The sequence below is a fragment of the Dermacentor andersoni genome, chromosome 8 (genome assembly GCF_023375885.2).
Source record: "Dermacentor andersoni chromosome 8, qqDerAnde1_hic_scaffold, whole genome shotgun sequence".
NCBI lineage: Eukaryota > Metazoa > Arthropoda > Arachnida > Ixodida > Ixodidae > Dermacentor > Dermacentor andersoni.
The window spans coordinates 126,687,189-126,702,526 of NC_092821.1; the positions used below are offsets into that span (position 1 = coordinate 126,687,189).

The 15,338-nt window shown below is 50.3% G+C and overlaps 1 protein-coding gene across 1 annotated transcript in view; it reads right to left on the reverse strand.

Annotated features, from left to right (window-relative positions):
* Positions 1-14,966, reverse strand: part of LOC129383398 (uncharacterized) — a 25,468-nt gene extending 10,502 nt beyond the window's left edge. Inside the window, exons 1-5 of the mRNA XM_055067951.2 lie at positions 14,146-14,966; positions 13,922-14,030; positions 12,090-13,003; positions 4,510-4,676; positions 2,159-2,345 (exon numbers count right to left, since the gene is read on the reverse strand). Of these exons, the coding sequence (XP_054923926.1) occupies positions 2,159-2,345; positions 4,510-4,676; positions 12,090-12,978 (1,243 nt within the window). The 5' untranslated portion in view covers positions 12,979-13,003; positions 13,922-14,030; positions 14,146-14,966. The remainder of the gene's footprint in view (positions 1-2,158; positions 2,346-4,509; positions 4,677-12,089; positions 13,004-13,921; positions 14,031-14,145) is intronic.
* Positions 14,967-15,338: the final 372 nt, after the last annotated feature.

Here is a 15,338-nt window from a genome sequence, read left to right on the forward strand (position 1 = left end):
CGCCTGAGCGACTGAGAGGTATACGGTGCTGAAAAATTGCCGATAAGCGATGAAATCATTGCTGCAGCTTATGAGACTAACTGCTCACTCCAAGGATGGATGGATGGACAGAGGGATGTTATGAGCGTGAACTTTGGAACGAGGTTCTTGTCATTATGTGGCCCAATATTCTACCTATGTCAAAAAAGAAAAAAGAAAAGGAAAAAACCCACGAAGAATTCCCATAACCCAACTTTCTCAACGCCTATCGGGAACTTTGTTTATGTACGCCTCCGTTGTTTGTCGTTTCCCTACTCGTTTCCCAAGTGCGTTGAACACCAGCGCCGTCTAGTGGGCACTATGCCACCTGCCCATAGGCGGAGGCCTCATCGGCTTCACGCATGCGCAGTGGTTGCCACGGACGGCTCTTGAGCTCCGGCCATGGTGAAACTGTGGTACGTGGTACATCACAGGCAAGAAAACTCGATGTGTGAACATTCGAAACTTTCGAATAACGAATTGAATATTATAGAATTCGATTCGGCCTCGAATCGAACAGTCACTATTCGAAATTGAGAATACATTGTGACAACCTTTTCAATACTTGACATTGCAAACTGTGCACGATCAAAGATTAATCTCAAGTAGAAACGAAGCATATCTCACTTCTACCACATTGGACACAAGAAACTGAAGTGCGCTGCGTCGCTCAATGAGCCGAACCTTTCTACCTTAACTACAATTATTCCTACTCAAATTTCGCCGAGTCATGATATTCGGCAGTGGGTATTGCTTGATAATGATATATAAATGCTCCAACTATGTGTTCCTTTAGGTTTAATTCTAAATAAGCCCGACTGCAAAATTATTTGATGTAATAGTGGCATAATCTGCAGCAACAATTCCAACTAAGGAACAAATAAAGTGTTTTTTTCGCTTCGTGGTTTCTGCAGTCAACGACCGTTTTAGTCTCGGAGGTATACACACGTACAAGCTAACGCACTAACAAGATCGCTTTTTAAGACTTTATTCTGATAACGCGCGAACACGCACGCTTCGAAGAGTGCTGCTTTTTGCTTATAATAGACAGTTTTAGTTACACGTACGTAGAGGCTTCCCGTACGCAAACGTGAAAAGCCTACGTACCTTACGTGCACGCCATCTGAAACGCTTTTAGCTACACGTACGCGACGCACGCCAATAGGGACCCCGTAGCCACATCTATCGGGAAATGTGAACACGGCGGTAGCCAATTCAATCCTGTCGCCGTGTTTCGATGCAAGCCGTCTGCGCGCGCGCGGCCCGCTATCGCATGTTCGTGATCTCGCGGAACTCCCGCGCGAAGCTGTCTACGTGCGCAAGAAACGCACGCAAAGAATTGAATCTCACGTACGTCCGTGAGACGCGCGCGCGCCCGCTACGTTTTACGCATGCGCACTGCTGACACGTAGAAGCTCTACGTACGCAAAGCCTCTACGTAGTAAGTACGTGTAACTAAACCTGTCTAATGCTTGATTCGAGCTTTTGATGCAGCGTACTTTATGATAAATGAATACTGGTAAGCGAAGTTTCAAGACGGGACAAGACAAGGCGCCGACGCACGGCTCGAGCGCTTGTCCCGTGCATCAGTGCATTTGTCTCGTCTTGAAACTGCGCTTACCAGTATTCATTTATTAGTACGAACCGCAACGAATTTTGTTAACCCATATTATACTTAATTATGCAGTGTAAAGGCAGACATCTGCTAATGTCGCGAATACTGGGATGTCAACTTTACACAAGTATTCGATTTCGAGTACTTTTTCGAAAAGTGTAAGAAAAGTATCCTATATTCAATTCGATTCGCTTTTGAGGCTATTCGATTGGTATTCCGCCTCCAATATTACTGACACCCTCACAAAATGAAACCGTTCCTAATGGTGTACATCTTTAAAAGGTACATCATAATTAGACTGCATTTACTTCCATGTTAAAAATGAAACGTAACGGTTTGATCGGCGGCTGACTACACTTTTCAAATTAGAAACGTGACATGTTACGTCATAGGAGTCCATACCGTAATTTCCCAGTGGCGGCGCTAGTCTAGCTATTCCGCCTTCACGTCACTTTCAGCCTTCGTCTCGTTTATTAGATCTTCACGGACAGTTGCGTCGCGAACCAGCAGGCATTCTCAACTCACCGGGAGGATGCCAGTCAGCCGGCGAGTCCGACGATCGGTACCGCGGCGAGATGATGTCGACGATGGGTTGCAGGACGATGGACACGCGTCGGTTCTTGCGCGGGGGCTCTCGCTCCAGCATGGGGCTGAGGGGCAGCTGGCTCGGGTCCAGCGGAAGCCCTCGGCCCTTGAGGACGCTCAACGCCAACTGACCACCGAGGAACACCATAAATTGGAGGCACAAAAAAACTTCCGAGTTCTCTCGCGCTGCGTACTCCTCGAGCATAGAATCTGTTAGCTGGGTCAGTTGGTAGGCGCGCGTCTTTAAAGGATGAGTGAGCAGCGCAAGCAACGAGGGGTAGTCGGAAAACCCGCCGCGCTGCCAAGCTCTAGGTCAGCGGTTCAATCCCGGCCGCAGTAATCCCATCTTAGTGGGGAGCAAGACGCAAAAAAAAAACAAAAAACGTCCGTGCACTTAGATTTAGACACGTTAAAGAATTCCGCGTGATCAAAATTATTCCGGAGACCACCCCTATGAAGTGCCTTATAACCAAATAGAGATGTTGGCACGTAAACCCCAGAATTTTTTTTAGCTTGCCTAATCGCTTTGTGACGGTGCATTGCAGACAGTGCCATTGCAGCCTTTTGTTCCAAAATAAACTAAACTTATCCACCGTCACAAAGTGTAAACGCCTTAGCATGAAGGAACGAGCGCGTCTGCCTTGGAAAGCCTTCAGTTGCCCTCTGCGAAAAACATGTTATGCATCTTGACTCCCGATAATGTGATTCATGCCTGGTACGCCATGTCAACCTTTTCCTTTCCTTATTTTGCTTTGTTCTGCTTCCAGTACTTTCTTTCATCTCACAGCACACATGCGTGAGCTTATGCGTTATATAACCACTGTTATTACAAAATAAACTTTAGTAGCGAGTCAGCGCTTCTCTTCGTCATCTTCCACTGCCCTGTTCCCTTGCCTGTAAAAACACTTCTCGACTTCGTCTTCACCGCGCGACCTCCCGGAGCCCTCTGCCGTTCGCCTTTCCCTCATGACATACCGGCGACGGCTGGAACCGGTTTCGTCGTTGATGCGCAGTTTCGACGAGAGATGGCGCTAGTGCTACGTAGCGTGTGGCGCTAGGTGGCGCGCACCGCCGCCACCCGATTCAAACGGTTGAGCCTCAATCATCCATCCACATTTCGCGCCCTGACAAAAGCGCGCGAAATATGAAAGAAACCTACGTCACCGCACGCTAAATCCGTCCGGTTTGCCGTGCTCTCAACCGTGCTTTCAAAGGACCAAACCCGCATGCGCGCCGTAGAAGCAGCCAACGAGTTTGTCTCGATCCGCTACTCAGCGCCATTTTCTTTAGAACGCGGCGTACTTCCATGTTCAATAACACGGCGCTGACGTGGCCTCCGCGAAACCGGAGCCGATCGCACGCGGTCGTAATTCTTTGGAAACGTGACTGAGACAGTGCTACAGTCGGATCAAAAATTAACTACACAGCGTACCCGACACGAGCACAGTCTGCTAATGACAGCTCCGTCTCGCTCTCGAAGAAACCACAATATTCGCAAATGTTCGGGAATAGGCGGCGCGCCTTGAGCCGGACCCGATAAAATGACCGAGATACATCCGTGAAAACGCACCGACAAGCCAGAGCATATTTACCCCGCATGATTCGGTGTCAACCGCGAAATGCTGCTACCTCTGGGGCCTAACTCGCAAACTCTTTCGTATCGTGCAGTCTTCTATTGGCTAGCCATCTTCACTAACGTCCACCGAGATGTTATGCATGGAAAGACGCGAACGAGAGGCTATACGCAAGCATCTTTACAAGCGGTTACGCGAAGCTGCCCAAACGGCTACGGCCCGCGCAGTAATACACGACTAACCTCTTCGTTTTCGATGATACAGGTCTGCAACAATATCGCCACGTACGCGTTATCACATTCAAATAGATGCGCTATCGATATCGGGGTGTTCGCGCACATCCACATGCAGAAAAGACGGGCTCATTCCATCAAGCTGCGCCGATTACGATAGCGCGCTCCCGAACTTCCGTGGATATCTAAAAGTAACCGAGAGTTAGCGATGACGACCCTATATAAGCTGTTGACTGTGTGATAGCTGCGTCATACGATTCGACGATCTACGAAGGCACTCGCCTTCATCGCCACCGCTGACGTGTGCTTACGCCTAAAAGGAAAAAAGCTCGCCGTTTATTTGTTCTGGCTCTTGCCTGTTCAAAGTCACTACCGCGTTGAACAGTAAGCCCGTCAGCACAAGTGGCTGAGATTTTCTCTTACTAACAATATTACCTTAATAACACTGTGTTGGGGGGTGGGGTGGGGATTAAACCGCACGAACCTGGTCAGCTAGTGGGTTGGTATCCGGCGACGAGCTCGAAGCGGAGCCGACCGCTGCGCTCAGCGGTGAGGCCGAGTCCCGCGGTGACGTAGAGCTCGGGGAAGAGAATGACAGCGCCGCCTGGCAGTGACGCTGCTCTGGGGTCACGTGGGGTTGCCCTTGCGGAGCTGCGTCGTGGTGACAATTTGATTCGCAATAAATAAGCGCGTGACAGGACGGGGTACCAGCAAACTGGACACACAAAGCGCTGACGGTCAACTAACCTTAGAGGAGCCCCGGATGACATGAATGAATGAAATAGATACATAACAAATAAATAAATAACTAAATCGGCCGCTGATCCTCCCGGTGTCCTTCCTCTCTCATTTGCTCCCATGCCTACCCCTTCCCACATACGACAAAGAGCCAGCTTTGTAATACTAAACGCTGTACAATTATTTATTCATTCATCTACACGCGGACGTATACCGCAGCGCACATTAACAGGAAAAAGGATATGCAGCAATGACACTAGAAAACCAGGAAAAGTGAGCAAGGACCCCTGCCACACTAATATATTTTGCAGAAGATGGCATATTGACACGTATACTTATCTTTATCGGGCAACCACGTTTCGCAGCCTAACAAATGTAATCGCACAGCGTGGGACGCGCCTGTATGTATCCGAAGTTTCTGGAACGTTATCGATGCTTCTATCCGCTGTCTGTTGTCGCCGAACGTTACGTTATCTGATTTAATCACCTGACGCGAATGGTGTAGAACTTTGTGGAAGGCACGCGGGTCCGAACGATTAGTCTGGAACATTCGATGACTGCTCTATAAAAGCCGACGCGCTTGACCCGCTGATCAGATTTTCGACGATCGCCGACTGTGTTCGCCGCTTTCGTTGTGCTATAAGTGTAGCCTGTTTTGTGGGCACAGGTTCGCCCAATAAAAGCTAGTTTTGTATTCCACCGTACTGCTTCTTTCTTCACCGTCACTACCACGTGACATCTGGTGGAGGTGCTTGTGCGTTCATGTACCGAACGCCCCCGCAAAGCCGCGATCCAAGCCCGAAGCCCGAGGACAAAACCGACATCGCCCAAGACCAGCGTGCTAGCCGCAGACTGCAAAGACTGCCCCCAGAGCACGGACTTCTGCCTGAAACGACAAAGAAGATCGCCGTGGTCAAGACAAACCAAATGGCTGCCCCAGTGTCCCCCGTTATCCTACAGCAACCTCGGGACCCACCAACCTTCCATGGAGCAGCAACTGAAGACCCGGAATCCTGGCTGGAGACGTACGAGCGAATCGCGACTTTCAACAACTGGGACTCCGACGACAAGTTGCGGCATGTATACTTCGCCCTAGAAGACGCCGCCAGAACGTGGTTCGAGAACAGGGAGTCGACAATGACAACATGGGACCTGTTCCGTACCGGCTTCCTGCGCACCTTTACAAGCGTCGTGCGCAAGGAAAGGGCCGAAGCTATGCTGGACGCCCGAGTGCAGCTACCAAATGAGAACGTTGCCATCTTTACGGAAGAAATGAGCCGTCTGTTCCGCCACGCCGACCCGGATATGGCCGAGGAAAAGAAAGTACGCCTACTCATGCGTGGTGTGAAGGAAGAACTTTTCGGCGCAATGGTACGAAGCCCACCGACGACCGTAGCAGAGTTCCTTCGCGAGGCCACCGGCATTGAGAAGACACTCGAAATGCGGAACCGGCAATTCAACCGCCGCACAAGCTCTACCCACTACGCAGGAATTCAATCACTGGCCACGGACGATCTGCGCGAGACCATCAGGGCCATTGTGCGCGAAGAACTGCGCAAGGTCTTGCCTTCGTCGCAGCCTCAAGTGGCCTCTATCGCCGACATCGTGAAAGAAGAGGTGCACCGATCCCTTGGAGTTCCTGAGGTGCAACCAGAACCACCGCAGCCGGAAGCAATGACCTACGCCGCCGTCGTCGCCCGCCGTCAAGGCCCCCCTGCGCGACCGCGCCAAGGTCCTGCAACACCGCAATTCCGTCGTCCGCCGCCGCCGCCGCCAGCGCGCCCACCCGTCGCCCAGCGCACCTATGCGAGGAAGACTGACATTTGGCGAGCCCCCGACCACCGCCCGCTCTGCTATCACTGTGGAGAAGCCGGCCATGTGTACCGCCGATGCCCATACCGCGACATGGGACTGAGAGGGTTCGCCGTCAACGCGCCGCGTCCACAGCTTGGGGAGCGCCCACGTGACATTGCCGATTACCTAGCCGGCACTCAGTGGAACTCTCGACGACCGTCCCGTTCGCCGTCACCAGGCCGCTACCTTTCGCCGCAGCGCCGTCCATACACTGGCCCAGCCCGGGGCCGCTCTGCGAGCCCATACCCGGAAAACTAAAAGCAGCAACCGATGGAGGTGCGGTTGCTGTTCGTCGAACTGACGAAGATCCTCCGCCGCCGACGAAGACGACGAAGAGACCATCTCGACGACATAACGACACGCCGCCGTCCCGACGAAGTCTGGAAGCCAAAACTACACCGACGAAAGACGACTTGACGACGCGACGTTCCAACTTCAGTTCAACGCGACGCAGCCGTGATCCAACGCCAAGACCTAACTGCAATGCCAGACAAAGAACAACCGACCTCGACGTGCTTCTCGACGGCCACGCAGTCACTGCCTTAGTGGACACAGGGGCTGATTACTCCGTCATGAGTGGACACATCGCCGCCCAGTTGAAGAAGGTTAAGACTGCATGGGAAGGCCCTCAAATTCGCACCGCTGGAGGACACCTCATCACGCCGACTGGAATCTGCACGGCAAGAATAACCATTCATGACCGGACTTACCCTGCCACCTTCGTTATCCTCCAACAGTGTTCACGAGACGTCATTCTCGGTATGGACTTCCTTGACCAACACGGCGCAATCATCAACCTGAAGTCGAAGTCAGTAACGCTGTCGGAAGATAAAGCAATGCCGCCGGAGAGCCCTCGTAGTCATCACGCCTTGAGTGTGCTCGAAGATCAAGTGAGCATCCCGCCTCGCTGCAGCATTGTTATTTCGGTCAGCACCGAAACACCCGCTGACGTAGAAGGCGTCATCGAAGGCGACCAACTTCTACTGCTAGACCGTGAAATTTGCGTCGCAAGAGGGATCGCTCGACTGCATGGAGGGAAAACTGAAGTGTTGCTGACAAACTTCAGCCAGGAGTTCAAGCACATCAACAAGGGCACGACGATCGCGTACATCGAGGAAATTCTGGAAACAATGCGTTTGTCCTCTCGGATTCCGCCGCATCTACCCCGACGACCATGGTTCCCGAACCAGACTACGACATTAATCCAAATCTCCCTATGATTAAGCAACAGCAGCTCAGAAGTCTGCTCCGACGATACAAAGGCTGCTTTTCGACGTCATCGAGGATTCGACAAACACCAGTCGCCAAGCATCGCATAATCACCGAGGAATGCGCTCGACCACTCCGTCAGAGCCCTTACCGAGTTTCGGCGCGAGAACGTGAAGCTATAAGAGAACAAGTCGACGAAATGTTGCGCGACGACACCATCCAGCCGTCGAAAAGCCCGTGGGCATCCCCTGTTGTTCTGGTAAAGAAAAAGGACGGAACCCTACGTTTCTGCGTCGATTATCGTCGTCTGAACAAGATCACGAAGAAGGACGTATACCCCCTCCCACGGATAGACGACGCATTGGATCGGCTCTGCAACGCTAAATACTTCTCGTCCATGGACCTCAAGTCTGGCTATTGGCAAATAGAAGTCGACGAAAGAGATCGCGAAAAGACCGCCTTCATCACCCCAGACGGCCTCTACGAGTTCAAGGTTATGCCATTCGGACTGTGCTCGGCGCCTGCAACGTTCCAGCGCGTGATGGACACGGTTTTAGCAGGATTGAAGTGGCAGACCTGTCTCGTATACTTGGATGACGTCGTCGTCTTCGCCGGAAATTTCGACGTTCACCTTAGGCGGCTTGCAACAGTACTAGAGGCCATCAGGTCATCAGGACTTACTCTGAAGCCGGAAAAGTGCCGCTTCGCTTACGAGGAGCTTCTATTTTTAGGCCACGTCATCAGCAAATCTGGAGTCCGCCCCGACCCGCAGAAGACAGCTGCCATAGCAAAGTTCCCACAGCCCATCGACAAGAAGGCAGTGCGTAGATTTCTTGGCATGTGTGCCTACTACAGGCGATTTGTCAAGAACTTTTCACGCATCGCTGAGCCGCTGACGCAGCTAACTAAATGTGACGTCGAGTTCAAGTGGGAAACGCCGCAGGCCGACGCATTTCAAGAACTCAAACGACGCATGCAGTCGCCGCCCGTACTTGCGCACTTCGACGAGCACGCCGATACCGAAATCCACACTGACGCCAGTAGCCTAGGCCTCGGCGCCGTCCTGGTCCAGAGAAAAGATGGACATGAACACGTGATAGCTTACGCTAGCCGGTCGTTGTCAAAAGCGGAAGGCAATTATTCTACAACCGAAAAGGAATGCCTCGCCATCGTTTGGGCTACAGCGAAATTTCGCCCTTACCTATATGGCAGGCCATTCAAAGTCGTCAGCGACCATCACGCCTTGTGTTGGCTAGCGAATTTAAAGGATCCCTCAGGACGGCTGGCACGGTGGAGCCTGAGACTACAAGAATACGACATCACTGTAACATACAAGTCCGGACGAAAACACTCAGACGCCGATTGCCTATCACGCGCCCCCATTGACCCGCCACCGCAAGATGACGAGGATGACGACGCCTTCCTTGGAATAATAAGCGCAGAAGACTTCGCCGAACAACAACGAGCGGACCCGGAACTTAAAGGCCTCGTCGATTATTTGGAAGGGCACACCGACGTTGTTCCCAGGGCATTTAAGCGCGGATTATCTTCCTTCACGCTTCAAGACAGTCTACTCGTGAAGAAGAACTTCTCACCAGTCCGCGCCAATTACCTTCTTGTTGTCCCGTCAGGACTTCGTCCAGAAGTATTGCACGCCCTACATGACGATCCGACCGCTGGACACCTCGGATTTTCCCGGACACTATCGAGGATACAAGAAAAGTATTATTGGCCGCGCCTGACCGCCGACGTCACCCGTTATGTCAGAACATGCCGAGACTGTCAGCGACGCAAGACACCGCCGACAAGGCCAGCCGGATTACTACAGCCAATCGAGCCTCCTTGCCGACCATTCCAGCAGATCGGGATGGACTTGTTGGGACCCTTTCCGACGTCAATAACCGGAAATAAGTGGATAGTCGTGGCGACGGACTACCTCACCCGCTTCGCTGAAACAAAAGCACTGCCGAAAGGTAGCGCAGCCGAAGTGGCGAAATTCTTTGTCGAAAACATTCTGCTGCGACATGGCGCCCCAGAAGTCCTCATCACCGACCGAGGAACGGCCTTTACAGCGGAGCTCACCCAAGCCATTCTGAAATACAGTCAGACAAGGCACAGGAGGACAACGGCTTACCACCCGCAGACGAATGGTCTTACGGAGCGGCTGAATAAGACCCTCGCCGACATGCTAGCGATGTACGTCGACGTCGAACACAAGACCTGGGATGCCGTCCTGCCGTACGTAACATTCGCTTATAACACGGCGGTACAAGAAACAACGCAGATCACGCCGTTCAAGCTGGTCTACGGCAGGAACCCGACGACGACGCTCGACGCCATGCTGCCTCACGTCACGGACGAGGAGAACCTTGACGTCCGTACCTACCTCCAGTGCGCCGAAGAAGCCCGACAGCTCGCCCGCCTGCGAATCAAGAACCAGCAGAGGACCGACAGCAGACACTACAACCTCCGACGACGCTTCGTGGAGTACCAGCCCGGTGACCGTGTTTGGGTTTGGACCCCTATACGCCGACGAGGACTGAGCGAGAAGCTTTTGCGTCGCTATTTCGGACCGTACAAGATCATCCGACGTATTGGCGCACTGGACTATGAGGTCGTGCCAGACGGTATTTCGCTATCACAGCGGCGCCGCTCGCGACCTGAAATAGTCCACGTTGTGCGACTCAAGCCCTACTACCAGCGTTAACGAACTTTGTGGCTTCGCGTTACTGACCTTTGGACTTTATTTCTTTTTTGTTACTTATGTTTAATAAGTGTCCTTTTGTGTTTCGCTCTCTTATATTCGTAGCATCGGGGCGATGCTTTTTAAGAGGGGGGTATTGACACGTATACTTATCTTTATCGGGCAACCACGTTTCGCAGCCTAACAAATGTAATCGCACAGCGTGGGACGCGCCTGTATGTATCCGAAGTTTCTGGAACGTTATCGATGCTTCTATCCGCTGTCTGTTGTCGCCGAACGTTACGTTATCTGATTTAATCACCTGACGCGAATGGTGTAGAACTTTGTGGAAGGCACGCGGGTCCGAACGATTAGTCTGGAACATTCGATGACTGCTCTATAAAAGCCGACGCGCTTGACCCGCTGATCAGATTTTCGACGATCGCCGACTGTGTTCGCCGCTTTCGTTGTGCTATAAGTGTAGCCTGTTTTGTGGGCACAGGTTCGCCCAATAAAAGCTAGTTTTGTATTCCACCGTACTGCTTCTTTCTTCACCGTCACTACCACGTGACAATATACACGAGGTGATAATTAAGCGTTGCGGAATTATTTAAAATCACCTGTGGCAGATAGCATAGTTGTTCTTCTTGAGATGGATTATTCAAAAAGGTGAACATTTAGCACGAGAAATCGAAACACATATTTTGCTAACAAACACAAATTCACTAATTAACTTCTTAGTTAATTCATTTCCAGCACATAATGCAATTTACAAATTGTAGCCGAAGAATTCGCAAGACGTAACCACTTGAAATTAATTTCCAGCGTGACACCAGTTTCGAGATATTATTTACCAAAATGTGGAACGAAATACATGGACGTTTCAGATACTCTTGTGCTCCAATACATAAAAGAGCATGTTAAAAAGTAAGTGCAACAACAGGGCATTTTTACGGAGAGTTTAATGGCGCATATACTGAAACTGGTGTCATTCCGGAAATTCATTCTTAGAGAATACGCCTTGTAAAGTCACCGGCTATGATTCGTAAATTGCAATATGTGCCATAAATTATATTTTTTAAAGAATTAATGAGTGAGTTTTGTTAATTAGCAGAATGTATTTATTTCTCGTTCAAGCAATGTCCACCTCCCTGAATAATCCACCTCAACGACTATAACTATACGCTATTTACAACAGCCGATTTTGAAAAATTCCGTAAAGCTTAAAAATGATTCATCCCGTATTTTATTTATGGCCTAATCATGACGTGCTGCCGCGTGCGACTCTTTCTATGTCCTAGTGGCCATCATTCGCGCAATAAATGGAACGAGATCAGCTTCCAAGTTGAACCATAGCTACATTGTCGTGTTGCCGCCCAAATCGCTTCGAATTCAGATGAGCTGCCGTTTTATGAGCAACCCGAGTACTGCTAAATTCCGCGTCCTCGCAAAAAGTAGCGAGGCCTCTTATTTACCGATAGGAATGTCGCCATTAATTGAAGCAGAAGCTAGACTTTGGATAGACATTGAATGGCCAGCCTGCTTTAAATTATAGCCCCCATTTGTTTTGCATTTCTTACCGTTGCTGGCAGCATTTCCTGGTGCATCATTATTGCTATGCCCATGGACCCACTCCGACATATCGTTTGCCGCCAGTTGCGCTGCCGTCGTAATGTCCCTAGCCAAGGCCTCCTCTGCGAACTTATCCTGTGCCGGAAGGCGATCTACCGCGCATCCCTTCACCGGCAGGTCCTTCATCGACAAGTCCTTTGGCAAAGGCTCTTTTGTCGTCAGATGCTTTCTCAAGACATGTTGAATTGAGCCCCTGTTTTCCGAGCTTTCCTGAGGCGAAAGATCATCAGCTGAAGCGTTTTTCGCCGTTCTCTCCTTCGCCGCGAGGTCCTTTGTCGACTGGTCCTTTGTCGCGACGTCCTTAGAAAAGGTCTTCTTTGGCAAGAGGTGCTGAACCACTGTCGTGCCGGCCTTTGTCGATAGGTCCTTTGCGGAAAGGCTTTGTGCAGGTAGGTTCTTTTCCGACAGGTTATTTGCGGATCGGTCCTTTTCCGTCATGTCCGCAGCTGAGAGTTTCTTTGCCGAGAGGTCCGTTGGTGGAAGGTCTTTCACCAAGAGGCTAGTGGCCGAGGTGTTCCTTGCTGCCGAGTCCGTAGACGAGATGTCCTTTTTCGAGCTGTCCTCGTTCCTCGCCGACTTGTCCTGGTGCTTCGCGTTCTGGGAGAGAAGTCCGAGAATCCTGCGTGCAGTGCGTTTGCGAGATCGGCCGGAGGAACCCTTTGAGGACGCGCGTTTTCTGGAACGCTTGTTAGTAGCAAAGGAGTCCGTAGATAAGGTCGGTGCAGGGCTGAGATACTCCGGGGACGTGCCGTCCGCGGACGCCGGGGAGTGCTCCGAGGCATTCGGCTGACCAGCCCCGGGCTGACGCTCCTGCTCAGGGCGACCTTGCTCGCTCATGTCACGGTGATAACTTCAGCAGTGCCTGAGAGAGAGATAGAGAGAAAGATTCACTTCTGACTATAGCGCGAAATAAACTACAAGGCTGAAAAGGCACACAGATATGACAATACTGGTGCTATCGGTGACGCGGCCATGGAGGACATGATTTCGGGGAGCGTTTTTAGTGCATTGGTTGATTCCTGGAGGTGCTTTTCATCTGCTCGCAATGATATTATTCATTTATGTCAAATTATGAAGGTAGCATGTGCTGCGCAAGCAAGAGAGAGTTAAGGTGTTAGTAGACAAAGTTCAAATGCACCACCAGCGGCAGACTAGAGAAATCATGGGCAAAGAGTTGCCACCGCCAAACGACCCTCAAAAAAAAAATGGGAGACGTAGGTTCGTGCAAAGTTTGGGCGTACAATATGAGTATGATCAGCTCTCGCTTTCCTGATAGTGCATGAGTAGTAATTTTCACCCAGCTTGTCTTTGACTGCGTGTGATACTTGTGCGCATATGTGATGAACTGCGTATGCCATAATTATCACCCAGCGTCTGGAGTCGCATGCCAGGCGATCAGCCGGGCTAGCACCTCCAGCATTAAAGTTTGTAACACTATAGCTCTCCGGTCTTGTTAGACAACAAGTAAAAAACACTAAGCAGACTACTATTGATTTAGCAACTGTAAATGTACGATAGCAGCGTTATTCTAGGGACTCTATATTTAGTGCTTGGAGGGACACGTTACCGACCGACCGACCGACCTAACGGGAGGTGAGGTGACGAGACATACATGACTTACATGACTGACTGGAAGCAATGATTTATTCTCTCTTGACGTCTTAATTCGCAGCGCTTTTCTCACGTTACAGCTCACAGCTACAGCTTGCGCAAAACGAAACACCCTCATAGCTTGCATGACATGTGCAGTCTAAGATGTCGTCAAAGACGCGTCGCGTACTTCGTTCCAGCTCAGGCAGCGACTCTCCTGGACGAGCAAAGGCGCCGGGCTCGGTCCTTGTGGCACAGGGTATCCGGTGGCACAAAGGAGTATAGAGAGGATGGCACACCTGCGCATTCGAGCTTGCAGCAACACCGCTAATCTCGTTACTTTACCAAGACAACGATACAAGGTGAGCACATAGCAACATACTTTCGCGTCTGTTTCTCGGTGTGTGTACTCACCACGGGGGAGTAGACGAGAAATCTGTGAGCGCTCCGACCGTGAAGACGTGGCAGCTTCTTCTGCTCGCGCAATGCACCCGCTGTCACGAGCCTCGTGGTATGCTGATGCCGATGAGGATGGCGTTAAGGTCCTTGACACTAGGGTTTCCCTCTGTTGATGGCTCATACCCACAAGCGGGGACGGACCAATATTGGGATGGAATTGGAAAATGGCGTTTAGCACTGACGAGAAAACAACAGAAATGTTTGAGTCAATTCTCGAGTCTATAGCTGCAGTCATATGAACTGACGCTGGAAGTGTCGAGAGAAATCGACCACTAATGGCCGCTGTCGCCCGGATATATGTTGCGTTCATAAATAATATCTTTTGGACTGCTACCCGCATGAATTTTATAAATTTTTAATAACTAGGCTCTAGAGAACGGAATGTACGTAAAATGTGAGAACTATTATTTGCAGTTAGCGACGAACATAACGATAAGGGAACTGTTCATATGTAACTGACGAAATTGATGAAATAGATTTTCGTATAACTGATATTACTGCCGGGAATTCCGCCAGAAATACTAGTAAGAAGTCCGGAATCCTAACGAAGAAAGACCAAGAGCGACAATGTCAATAGGAGATCTTTCTTCGCATTTTGAGGCATTTGTCGCAATGGTGTAGTATTTATCGCTAAACATTTTCAATGATCATGCAATATCCCATTTGAAATACTATAGGAGAGACACTTCGCATTGTACAGAGAGATATCATCATAGATAATCTACAGCGGTTCTCTTACACAACCAATAGGCGGTACCTCAAAGATACGTGCATTCACGAGATAAGCCCAGAGTCTGTACGAACGCCACCTAAGGCGCATAATACAACGGCCCCTGAACTGCAAAAAAGTAACGCAGGCTGGGAAATAACATGGTTGCTAATCTTCTTATCGCTGACTAACATGTCTTTAAGAACGTTTCAACCGTAAGCAAACGAAACATGCAAAAGAGAGATGGAACCATCGTCCCTGGTACTGCAGATTATTTGCGACAAATTTTGACAGAATGAAGCACATGCGCTGAGCCTCCGGCTCCAGTACAACGGAAAGATATAGTTTAAAGCTGGTGTGTCAAAATATAACAAATATACACATTCTAAAATTAGCCTCACAGGTATATTGTTACGTGTAGCTGATGGCCAATGCTATT